At 41.1% G+C, this 12,853-nt stretch overlaps 1 protein-coding gene across 1 annotated transcript; it reads right to left on the reverse strand.

Moving 5' to 3' along the window:
- Positions 1–379: 379 nt before the first annotated feature.
- Positions 380–4,243, reverse strand: LOC127649656 (gastrula zinc finger protein XlCGF49.1-like). The gene is made up of 3 exons (XM_052134902.1): positions 4,225–4,243; positions 1,995–2,240; positions 380–1,684 (listed from the first exon to the last, which is right to left on the reverse strand). Exons 2-3 carry the CDS (start codon positions 2,077–2,079, stop codon positions 1,173–1,175), a joined length of 597 nt encoding a protein of 198 aa, XP_051990862.1. The 5' UTR covers positions 2,080–2,240; positions 4,225–4,243; the 3' UTR covers positions 380–1,172.
- Between the last annotated feature and the right edge of the window lie 8,610 nt (positions 4,244–12,853).

Raw genomic sequence — 12,853 nt, forward strand, 5'->3', positions numbered from 1 at the left:
CCAGAAGCACAATTAAAATATTTAATTGTATTTAAACTGGTATCAAATGTTTTTTTTTTTGTTTTTTTTTTAAACAAAGTCGAATCATCTGCTAGCTGTGAAATGTAAATGTCTCTGTTTCAGATGTTAAGACTAGTAAAGCTCTTCTTGTGTAAAATATCAATGGACAAGATTTCTACTACAAATACAAATAAAAAGTCACTTAAATGGCACCCCTGACGAATTAAACAAAGGATGGGAAACCTTTCAGAAGTACGCAGATTCAATATTACAGAACTATTAATAACTCTTAATCAGCATTTTCACAACATTAATACATTTATTTCCAAATCCAAAAGTATCTAAAGATTTGAAAAGAAATTAGTGTCGTACCATGTCAAAGGGTTTATAAAAGTCGAGAAATATAATTATTGCATCAGAATTTATTTCTTCCATATAGACTACGAGGTCCAAAACAAGCCGGATATTACAGCTGATGTGACGCCCTTTCATAAAACATGTCTGTGTTTCATTTATGACTTGATCAAGACTCTGTTGGAATACACTGTTGCAATCAACTTATATATATATATATATATATATGGTATATGGTCTGGTTTTTGAATGAGAGAAATCAGTCCTTGCTTCATGGTAGAAATCATTCCACCTTTTCCTAAGCATTCCTGAAACATTAAAAATAAAGGTTGTTCTAAAACTTCCCAAAAATTTTAAATATTGTTAATATATGTTTACTTTAGAAGACATTAAAACCGCTGAATTTAGGATGGACTACCTTTATGCTGACTATCTGTGTTTTTTGGACCTACACATATCTAAACACCATCCTCTCCCATTCTAAGGACCTGCTGAGCCTGGATCTTCAAAGGAACCTTTGGACCTGAATATGAACTTTGCTCACTTTGATAACTTTGGACAATGCTTTTTCTTATGAATCATTCGAGCACTTGATGTGCTGAAACTCTTCCCACATAAAGTGCAGGTGTATGGCTTCTCTCCAGTATGCATTCTTGCATGTATTTTCAGCTTAAAAGACTCGTTAAAACCTTTTTCACAAAGTGAACACTTGTAAGGTTTTTCTCCACTATGAACTTTTTGGTGCCGCTGCAAGTCACTAGCTCTAGAAAAAGCTTTTCCACACTCAGAGCACACATGAGCTTTAACACCAGAATGTGTTATTTGGTGCTTTTTAAAATCACTGATGCGTTTAGAACTCTTTCCACAAAAAGAGCATGTGTAGGGCCTCTCGTTGTATGAGTTCTTATGTGTCTTTGTAAGTGTGATGCCAAAACAAATTTCTGTCCACACTGCTCACAGTTAAACGGCATTTCTCCAGAGTGAACATGAACGTGAATTTTGAGACTTTGTGCCTGTGTGAAACTCTTTCCACACTGAGGGCATGTGAAAGGCTTCTCTCCAGTGTGAATTCTTACATGACGCTTAAGCTGTCCTTGTTGGGTGAAACTTTTTCCACACTGAGGACAAGTAAAAGGTCTCTCTCTAGTGTGAATTCTCATGTGATCCTTAAGGTGATGTTGTTGGGTGAAACTCCTTCCACACTGAGGGCAGATGAAATAAATTTTGGTTAAGGCATTTTCTCCAGTTGTGACATTATGAGGATTCTGATACTGATGTTTCGCCTCGTCTTCACTCGGTTCTTGACTTTCATCTTTCACTCCAATCAGGTCTAGAAGGAACATAGCAAAATTCCAATCAGATGTGCAATGTAAAGAAATAAAATTAACCCCATTTTCATTGCAGAAAGAAAAATAATTTAGCCAAGTCAGTTTATTTGTCATTTCTCAATACAGAACCTCAATACAGTTTCTCTTAAACCACAGTGACAAGTCTTTACAAACTCTTAACAAACAATTATACTATATAATGTTGCCCTTTATTTATGTTATTTCACAACTCTTTGTGATTTTATATCTAGAGCCTGTAGCTTTATTACCTAAATTTTCCTCAGCAGTCATTGATGAAGAATGAACACCAACCTCTTTGTTCCTCAGTATCTTCACTTTTCACTCTGCATGGTGCTGGATCACCCATGTCCAAAATCTCCACTTTAATAAACTCCATCTTTACATAAGTAGAATGTGTCTTTACACCAGTAGTGTTTCCTACTTGTTTTGATTTTCAATTGTAAGATGATGGGAATATTTCCAGCATTTATTGGTGAGTTGCTGTGGGATTGGCTTCAGTGAAGATTTTGTGATAAGATTTTCTGTGTGGCAAAAGACCTGTGAAATGAAAATGAAAAATAAATTAATTACCACATATATACTTTTACATTAATATACACAATGCTACTCCTGAATTTCACCTACACATTTTTTTTACATTTAGTGCATTTTGTCCTGTTTAAAAATGTGATCTTGGCACACCATATTTGGAAAGGTCTAAGACACCAGCTTCAATATTTGACAACTGTTTTATGATAGAAATGTCACAATGACAACCAAGAGCAGAAATACATGATTCATGACAGGAGATTCTAAAATAAATATGGTTGCATTTTCACTGCAAGACCTAATGCACAGAGGCAATACATTGACACATCCGAATTTTGGTCCCGCTTGTTCCTAACCGAGGCATAACCGATTATGGTACCCGACATAACCTTACATGAGCGTGGCCAAGCTATTTTTTTTCACACAAGACCGATATCAGTAACTTGAATAAAAAAAATTACAAAATTGTGAATATGAGGACAATCTGTGTATTGTTCAGATAGAAATATACACCGATCACCCACAACATTAAAACCACCTTCCTAATATTGTGTAGGTCCCCCTCATGCCACCAAAACAGCACCAACCTGCATCTCTTTTAGCATTCAGATATGATAATCTGGTACCACTCTGTACAATTGTGTTGAGAAGAATATAATCTCTGAATGCTATTCTGAGATGCAGGTTGGTGCTGTTTTGGTGGCACGAGAGGGACCTACACAAAATTAGGCAAGTGGTTTTAATGTTGTGGCTGATCAGTGTATAAGATATGTAACAGTCCCGGATTTAGAACCATATTTATAAACTCAAATTGGGCACAAACCTTTACACACGTAATAAGATTAGATCTGTGAACAAAATCTGAATTATAGATTATAATATAAAAATCTGCCATTACAGGAAGTCCTTTCCACTAGGTGTAAATAGCAGCAACCAAACAGCATATTTGCCCTACAAAAGTCTGGTGGAAACAGAAATTGAAAACAAACTGTGCCCTAGTGTTGTTGCACTGGCATGGGGTGTAATGGCAATGTGACTGTGCTTTTTTGTGCAGACAACTCCGGTTCAAATCTGCCTTTTTTCCCATCTTGTTTCCTGTCTCCGCTCATAATACTACTTCAAATAATAAATTCAAATTAATATAAAATTGATTGCCTCACATTGATTTGTTCACAGTGAAGATCGGAATTAAGAGAACGTTTTGATCCAGTTAAAATTAATGGTTTTACTATAGAAATGTTGTGGTAAGGGTTTTAGATAGAAGCCATATTTCTAATTCAATTAATCATGGTGTTACTACAGAAATATGATGTTAATATAGTAACCATGTTTAATTTTGGGGTTACTGTGATTTTACTAGTAAAATAACATGGTGATACTATGGTTACTGAAGTAAAACCATGGTTAATATAGTAAGGTGAAGTTAGAGTTAGGTTTATGGGTATAGTCTGGTGTAGAGTGTCTGTGGGACACACTGCAGTGATGACCACACTTATGTCTATTAGTCACTATTTGCACTTAGTCCAAAGAAGATGCATTTGGTTGCTATTTACGCTTAGTACAAACAGCCTTTCCATGAAATAAATAAGCAAATAACCCAAATGGGAAGACATTATATCTGTTTTGTTATTTTTCTGTAATGATTTCTTCTTCCAGTATTATTGCTTCCTAAAAAAATAAAAAATGCCACAACAAACATTAATGGTTGGAAACAGCAAAACAACCTCAATCTCTCTTCCACATGTGTGCATGCACTTTACTCGTATTAAAAGTAAAAAGTTAATTTTGCTCCATTACGTGAGACCAAATATCAGCACTTCACATAAAGTATTACAATATAACATCTCCGTTTATTTCACATTGCTAACGCAAGCAATATTACACTACTTTCATTAATATTTTATTTGTTGAAGGAGAATTATTGCAACAAATTCAAACTATTTCTGAACGATTTGTATCGTTGGATCTTTAATGCACAACTCAAAACACAAACCTCTCATCTGCGGCGCAACCCTTGTGACGTCATCAATACAAAAATCCTATGAAGCAAGATAAATGTCCTTAAAAATAAAAGTCCCGTTCACCCAACCTTTTTTGAATGCTTTTTGTCTGAGATCATGGAAAAGGTATATAGAACGGTTGTGTGTGTGCCTGCGTGTGTGTGTTTTACACGTACGTGTAAAAGATATACCTTAAACTTATATATGCCACAAATACATTCCAATTGAAGGATGATGTCTGTTTAAGTGCATTTCTTTTGGAAAGCATCACTTTTACCCCCCCACCAAAAAAAAAGATTTTAGAAATGCGTCCCCTCTATCCATTTACATTTATGCATTTGGCAGACGCTTTTATCCAAAGCGACTTACAGTGCAATTATTACAGGGACAATCCCCCCAGAGCAACCTGGAGTTAAGTGCCTTGCTCAAGGACACAATGGTGGTGGCTGTGGGGTTAGAACCAGCGACCATCTGATTAACAGCCCAGTGCTTTAGCCACTACGCCACCACCACTCCCAAATCCCCGCTGGGGTCTTCCCACTTTTCGAGCATTTTTCAAATATTGCTAGTGGGTGGAGTCAGACTCTGAGCAGGGGTTTAGTTACCCTTTAATGAAACATTTACCTTAGTAATGCGAAGTGAATGCAGTATGCTGTTGTAATGCCAAGAACCAAATGTGGACGAGTGTTGTTGTGTTTTATATACTTGTACTACTCGCACCGTTTTATCACATAATCTACTGTTATAGCTATTATGTTATTTCTAATGGTGCACATTTAGTAGGCCTATAGTCATTGTATGCCTAAATCACTTCATGACTGCATCTAAGAAATAGATCACCCTAAAATGAAAATTGTTATCATTTTGTCACCATCATATCGTGAATGGTGACATTTTAGTGAATATTCTGGTCCATCTCTTCAATACAATTGCAGATGATAGGGACAAACTTTAAACCTAAGGACACAAGAAGTATACATTTCAGAACCATTTTTTTGCACTGCCTTTATGCTGATTTTAATGAGTCATTGTAAATGCTATATTACAGCAATGAAAATGTAATCAAATGTAATTCAGAAGAATGTTACGGTTCCAAACCTCAAGTAAAATACTTCTATTGAATATTAATTTGCAACACTAGTGAATATGAATATGAAACACACTAGTGTTGCAAATTCATATTCAATAGAAGTCTTTTACTTGCTGATAGCTATCAGATGCGTTTCATATGCAGATATGGATGCTAAGTGCAACTAATGAATATTCAAGAAAGGAAGGCTCCAAAATAAAGTGGCACAAAATGTTACTCTTACTTGTCGACTAGTCTATTGTTGGTTGATTATTCGACCATCATGGCCCACTCCTACTATTAACCCTTATGCCTTGTTCATTATTGAATCACATTACAGTTGTTCCCAGTCAAAAGTGACCAGAAACATAAAGAGTGTAATTTTAAGGGGTCCTGGGTAACTCAGAGAGTAAAGACGCTGACTACCACCCCTGGAGTTACAAGTTCGATTCCAGGGTGTGCAGAGTGACTCCAGCCAGGTCTTCTAAGCAACCAATTTGGCCCAGTTGCTAGGAAGGGTAAAGTCACATGGGGGTAACCTCACTGTGGTCGCTGTAATGTGGTTTGCTCTCGGTGGGGCATGTGGTAAATTAAGCATGGATGTTGCAGAGAATAGCATGAAGCCTATACACACACTCTGTCCCACGATAACGACCTCAACAAACCACATGATAAGATGCACGGATTGATGGTCTCAGATGCGTAGGCAGCCGAGATTCGTTATCTACCATCTGGATTGAGGCGAGTCACTACGCCACCACGAGGACTTAGAAAACTGGGCATTCCAAATTGGGGAGAAAAAAATAATGTAATTTTTTTTAATTGCTATGAAAGAAATTTATCAAATCTACCTTCAGTCATGTAAAAGGACTAGAGCTGTGCATTTTGAGTGGCTTTTTTGGGTATTTAGACCTTATTATTATTTTGTATTCACTAATTTATTTACCTATGTTACCTTGAACAAATACTGAACCAATCCTCATAAATCATTTACCGTTTGAAAGCTTGAAGTCTCAAGAATAATGCCGTCCATTAAAAAAAAACAAAAGCAAAAAAAAAAAAAAAAAATGATGAAATTCCAAGTATAAACACTAGATGGCTGCAGAGGCACAATCCCTGGTTGAAGAGAAGATTATTTCTAGATTTTGTCACAAGTTCTGCATTTAGATATATATTTAAACATTATCAAAGACTACTTTTGTCAAAGTTTAGCATTTTTTTGGTTTGTTACTTTTGAGGTTATTATGCCACAATATTATTACAGTCAGCCCTGATCCTGGTGTTACTAAGAGAGGACATATATAGAGAAAGCATCATTTATAATTTATTTCAAACATCAAAATTCAATAAACTCAGTAAAGTAATTCAACATAAATGTCAGTAAATGAACATGAATGTGCAGTGATAATTCAAACAGAAGAATAAACATTTTCAGTGGCAAACGTCCTGTTACTTTCGAAACCTCTGTTCCCTGATGGAGGGAATGAGACGTTGTGTCAATGTAGTGACACTTGGGGTTGCCCATGGGAGCCCCAAACACCTCTGATATTTGAGAAAAGGCCAATGGGAATTGGCGAGTGGAATTTGCATGCCACTCTCCCAGACATACGGGTATAAAAGGAGCTGCCTTTCAACCACTCATTCAGGTTTTGTGCTGAGGAGCTGAGACAAGGTCCCAGCCATTTTAGAGGGTAGTTCAGTGTTGTGGTACAAGTTGCATGACACAACATCTTGTTCCCTCCATCAGGGAATGGAGGTTACGAAAGTGTAGGATATTTGGTACTGATGAATTTAGACGGGAACCGTGAAAGTGCCCTCATTCTCACACCATCATATGTAAGGGAATTTAGGGTCTCGAAATATGTGAGCTATGAACTAAATTAAACTGTCCTAATTCTACATTACTGTGTAAGGCAATTTATAACGGAATCAGGCGTGTATGACAACCATTATAATTTAGATAAATGACAAATAACTAGATTAACTGAATAAAATTCTCCACCATTAAAATCGTAATACAACATCTCGTTGTATCCGCTCACAATTTCTACTGTAAGGAATTAGCTTTAATAAGTCAATTATGATTAATTCACTTATTGGAATGATATTATTCTCATGGCTTATTGAAAATAATATCACACTGTGGCAGGGCGGAGGGTGGGGCCGGGTTGTGATCGGCCGGATTTATCCTTCTTTGAGTCTACATCGATTTGTAATCGGATTACCCAAAGTATTCAACTAATCCACCAGCACTTTGAGCACAATATTGGAGATGTACTTGCATGTCTTTGGTGTTTCCTTGCGTTCTTTGTGTTGGTCGGTTCTTGGCTCTTGGTCGAAAGTTTGTTCCGTCGATGTTTTGGACCTCTGTAAGATCAGATAGTTATGGTCTGTATGAACGATGAGGTTGGCTTTGAAGCGAGGCCTTCTCATGGGTGTGTGAACCGTAGAGAGTGACGAGCTTCCTTAGGACTTCGAGTCCTGAGCTTTCTTGGACCTCACATGGCATGGATCTGGTTCTGACGAGATCCAGAGGAGACCACGAGGGAAGAGTCAGAGCAGAGAGTGCAGAAGGGAAGAGACAAGAAAGGAAGAGTTCTTCCGGTTTGGAAACATTTGAATTGAAATTGGACGCATCCCCAAAGTTGTCCTGCACCAATCAGAAGTGACATTTCAGAGCCACATGGTCAACTGGGCTGTCTATTCCGACAGACTTTGTTTTAGATTCTTTCACAAAATTCCTGCTCAAAATAGTGCATGTTTAATCATTAACTTTATATCTTGCAAATGGTACAAGTTGCATGACATTCGTTGTCATCAGCTTTCTCTGCATATGCCAGCAAACGTTTACATAATAAACATGACATTCTTTCATGATATTATACGTGTAGTTATCAAAACCTGACAATCCCTGGTTACAAATCATACTGGTTAATTCATTGGTAATACAAAATGGATAAAACATTACACACATTTTAAAGAGGTATATCAGGCTATAATCATTCATTTGTCAGTTATACAAGTTACCACAGTTCTATTGTCAGAATTGCCTAGCAAGACTAGGTATTGAATGTGGGTCCATGCGGTCTTGTATATTTTATAGGATTCAGCAAAGTACTGTGACTTTGTGTGAGATGTTTCTGGATTAAGGAATGTCCTTTTTAAGATGCTGTTTGCTGAACAATGATCACAATGTCACATGATCTGATGAGTCTAAGTGCAGCAAACTGGTTTATATCAGAGGACAGAATCTTGTGTGTTTCGAGTCTTTCGGGAACTCCAAGAGTGTGTGTTCTGTCTTTTATTGCTTTGACCTTTGAAATTAGGGCCTCTTTGCAGAGAAGTTCTTAAGTCATATGGGATCTAGACAAGTCTCTTTGTTAGTTTTATTGGCCAGATGTGAGACTCACTGGCACCAAAGTCTTTCAATTTATGACATTGTGGAATTCCAGGAATAAGATTGGGTAAATCCTTGATTCAAATCATATGGCTGCAATTCTTCTGCATGTATAATACTACAAAAGTAACCACGGCATTCCTTATCTGTCACTCACTTGAAGTTGTGTCAATGCAGTGACACTAGTGGTCCCTATACAAAATGCCACAACTAGCTGAACTGTGTTGCATGTACTGGCGATGCGAGACGGGCAGACCCTTGTGTGCCTCGTAGCCAGAACACCCGGCCATCATGTAACCTCCCCCAACGCTCTTACGAGCATCCTACATTCCCCTGCAACTCGGGGACAAGTCAACTGCCCAAAATAAGGGAACGGTTGGCCCAGCCGCAGCCTCTTCTCCTTTTTTCTCCCCAAAAGGAACAAAATCGTTCAGCTGGGGGCCATATGGGGTTCGCATTGGGGGTGTCCCTCCCAAGGGGAGAACACCGCAGGGACCATACCCCGCCCGAAGGGGGGATGGGGGTTTGTGTGGAAATACGTCACATGGTCTTACCAAGTCTTGTCGGCTGTGTCTCATGTGGAGAAGTCCTGTGGTAGGTCCTAACCTGGGGTGGGGGTAGCTAGGAAGGACATCCAGGGTGAACACGACTGGGGGTAAAAAGCACACATTTTCACCACCGGGAGGGGAAAGGCGCTATATGCAAACAGTACACCCAGCCAGCTGTTCGGAACTCACCTGCACGTACCTGACAAAACATGGGATGAGACCGGCTCAACCCAGAGGTTGTAAAACCTCGCAAAGAGGTTGAGTGTTTCCCAGTCTGCTAAAGATGCGCCATTGGTCAGGGCCCAGGAGGTCACCACCCTCCTAGTAGAGTGTGCTCATAGCCCCAAGGGGGGGTGGCACATCCTGGGTGTGATATACCAACACAATGGTGTCAATGACCCAGTGGGCGACCCTAAGTTTGGAGACAGCGCTCCCTTTCCACCTGCTCAGAGCATCTAAAGCTCTGCATGAGATCCAAATAGATGCGTAAAGCACACACCAGACACAGCAACCCCAAGGCTGGGTCTACCTCCTCTTGGGGCAACTTCGCTTGCAGGTTCACCACCTGATCCTTAAACGGGGTCGTGAGAACCTCAGCCATATAGCTCGGTCGGGGTCTCAGGACCATGTGAGAGTATTCTGGACCAAACTCCAGACACGTGTTGCTGACAAAGAACGTCCGCAGATCCCCTACCCTCTTAATGGAAGTGAGCGCAGTCAGGAGGGCAGACTAATCCGGTGTTTGCACAGCAGGGGAACCACTTTGCTGACGAGCAGACGGGGTGTTGTTCCTTGATCCGTGCTGGGGCACATGTGCTGAATAGACTCTGTCTGCTGCTTAACTGTCAAGAACTGCAGGGCAAAGTCCTCGAAGGTGTCAACCTGGGAGATGGGGGCGTCAAGGAACCGTGCCTTCTAAGGTGAGTGTATATTTGTATGATCTCTCTCCTGCACAATCCTCCGCAGTCGGCCCTTATCCCTCTCAGAGGCTTGATTAGCCTGATAAGGGACCGGGTGGCCATATGGGGTTCGCATTGGGGGTGTCCCTCCCAAGGGGAGAACACCGCAGGGACCATACCCCGCCCGAAGGGGGGATGGGGGTTTGTGTGGAAATACGTCACATGGTCTTACCAAGTCTTGTCGGCTGTGTCTCATGTGGAGAAGTCCTGTGGTAGGTCCTAACCTGGGGGGTAGCTAGGAAGGACATCCAGGGTGAACACGACTGGGGGTAAAAAGCACACGTTTTCACCACCGGGAGGGGAAAGGCGCTATATGCAAGCAGTACACCCAGCCAGCTGTTCGGAACTCACCTGCACGTACCTGACAAAACACGGGATGAGACCGGCTCAACCCGGAGGTTGTAAAACCTCGCAAAGAGGTTGAGTGTTTCCCAGTCTGCTAAAGATACGCCATTGGTCAGGGCCCAGGAGGTCACCACCCTCCTAGTAGAGTGTGCTCATAGCCCCAAGGGGGGGTGGCACATCCTGGGTGTGATATACCAACACAATGGTGTCAATGACCCAGTGGGCGACCCTAAGTTTGGAGACAGCGCTCCCTTTCCACCTGCTCAGAGCATCTAAAGCTCTGCATGAGATCCAAATAGATGCGTAAAGCACACACCAGACACAGCAACCCCAAGGCTGGGTCTACCTCCTCCTGGGGCAACTTCGCTTGCAGGTTCACCACCTGATCCTTAAACGGGGTCGTGAGAACCTCGGCCATATAGCTCGGTCGGGGTCTCAGGACCATGTGAGAGTATTCTGGACCAAACTCCAGACACGTGTTGCTGACAGAGAACGTCCGCAGATCCCCTACCCTCTTAATGGAAGTGAGCGCAGTCAGGAGGGCAGACTAATCCGGTGTTTGTACAGCAGGGGAACCACTTTGCTGACGAGCAGACGGGGTGTTGTTCCTTGATCCGTGCTGGGGCACATGTGCTGAATAGACTCTGTCTGCTGCTTAACTGTCAAGAACTGCAGGGCAAAGTCCTCGAAGGTGTCAACCTGGGAGATGGGGGCGTCAAGGAACCGTGCCTTCTAAGGTGAGTGTATATTTGTATGATCTCTCTCTCCCGCACAATCCTCCGCAGTCGGCCCTTATCCCTCTCGGAGGCTTGATTAGCCTGATAAGGGACCGGGTGTGTATGATCAAGGCCCTGCCACATTCACATATTTCACACTTGAATTGATATTTGGCATATTACTGTTTAATTTTAGACCTTTTGGAAGTGAAAGAGGAAAGTCAAGAACCAGATGAAGAGGAGGAGAAACATCAGTATCAGGAACCTCATATTCCGTAACTGGAGAAAAATAATTTATTTGCTCAGAGACTGACAATAATTTCTCACAAAAACTGACTCTTATCTGCCCTCAGTGTGGAAAGGGTTTTAAACAAAAATTACACCTTGAGGAACAATGCTTCACTTGCCTAGAGCGCTTCACTTTTTCTACATTTTGTAATGTTACAGCCTTATTCCAAAATTTATTAAATTCATTATTTTCCTCAAAATTCTACAAACAATACCCCATAATGACAACGTGAAAGAAGTTTGTTTGAAGTCTTTGCAAATTTACTAAAAATAAAAAATGAAAAAAATCACATGTACATAAGTATTTACAGCCTTTGCCATGACACTCAAAATTTTGCTCAGGTGCATCCTGTTTCCACTGATCATCCTTGAGATGTTTCTACAATTTGATTGGAGTCCACCTGTGGTAAATTCAGTTGATTGGACATGATTTGGAAAGGCACACACTTGTTTATATAAGTTCCCACAGTTAACAGTGCATGTCAGAGCACAAACCAAGCCATGAAGTCCAAGGAATTGTCTGTAGACCTCCGAGACAGGATTGTATCAAGGCACAGATCTGGGGGAGGTTACAGAAAAATGTTTGCAGCTTTGAAGGTCCCAATGAGCACAGTGGCCTCCATCATCCATAAATGGAAGAAGTTTGGAACCACCAAGACTCTTCCTAGAGCTGGCCACCCGGCCAAACTGAGCAATCGAGGGAGAAGGGCCTTAGTCAGGGAGGTGACCAAGAACCTGATGGTCACTCTGACAGAGCTCCAGCGTTTCTCTGTGGAGAGAGGAGTACCTTCCAGAAGAACAACCATATCTGCAGCACTCCACCAATCAGGCCTGTACCCCAAAAGGGACATGACATCCCACCTGGAGTTTGCCAAAAGGCACCTGAAGGACTCTCAGACCATGAGAAACTAAATTCTCTGATCTGATTAAACAAATATTGAACTCTTTGGCCTGAATGGCAAGCGTCATGTCTGGAGGAAAACAGGCACCGCTCATCACCTGGCCAATACCATCCATACAGTGAAGCATGGTGGTGGCAGCATTATGCTGTGGGGATATTTTACTGCAGCAGGAACTGGGAGACTAGTCAGGATCGAGGGAAAGATGAATGCAGCAATGTACAGAGACATCCTTGATGAAAACCTGCTCCAGAGTGCTCTGGACCTCAGACTGGGGTAAAGGTTCATCTTCCAACAGGACTACGACCCTAAGTACACAGCCAAGATAACAAAGGAGTGGCTACGGGACAACTATGTGAAGGTCCTTGAGTCATCCAGCCAGAGCCCAGACTTGAACCCGA

The sequence above is a fragment of the Xyrauchen texanus genome, chromosome 9 (genome assembly GCF_025860055.1).
Source record: "Xyrauchen texanus isolate HMW12.3.18 chromosome 9, RBS_HiC_50CHRs, whole genome shotgun sequence".
Classification (NCBI taxonomy): Eukaryota; Metazoa; Chordata; class Actinopteri; order Cypriniformes; family Catostomidae; genus Xyrauchen; species Xyrauchen texanus.

Excerpts from the sequence above, each read along its gene's own strand:
- LOC127649656 (XM_052134902.1), bottom strand. The coding sequence starts at position 2,079 with ATGGAGTTTATTAAAGTGGAGATTTTGGACATGGGTGATCCAGCACCA. Across the intron at positions 1,685-1,994 it reads AGATACTGAGGAACAAAGAG|ACCTGATTGGAGTGAAAGAT; the intron begins GTTGGTGTTCAT and ends TGTTCCTTCTAG.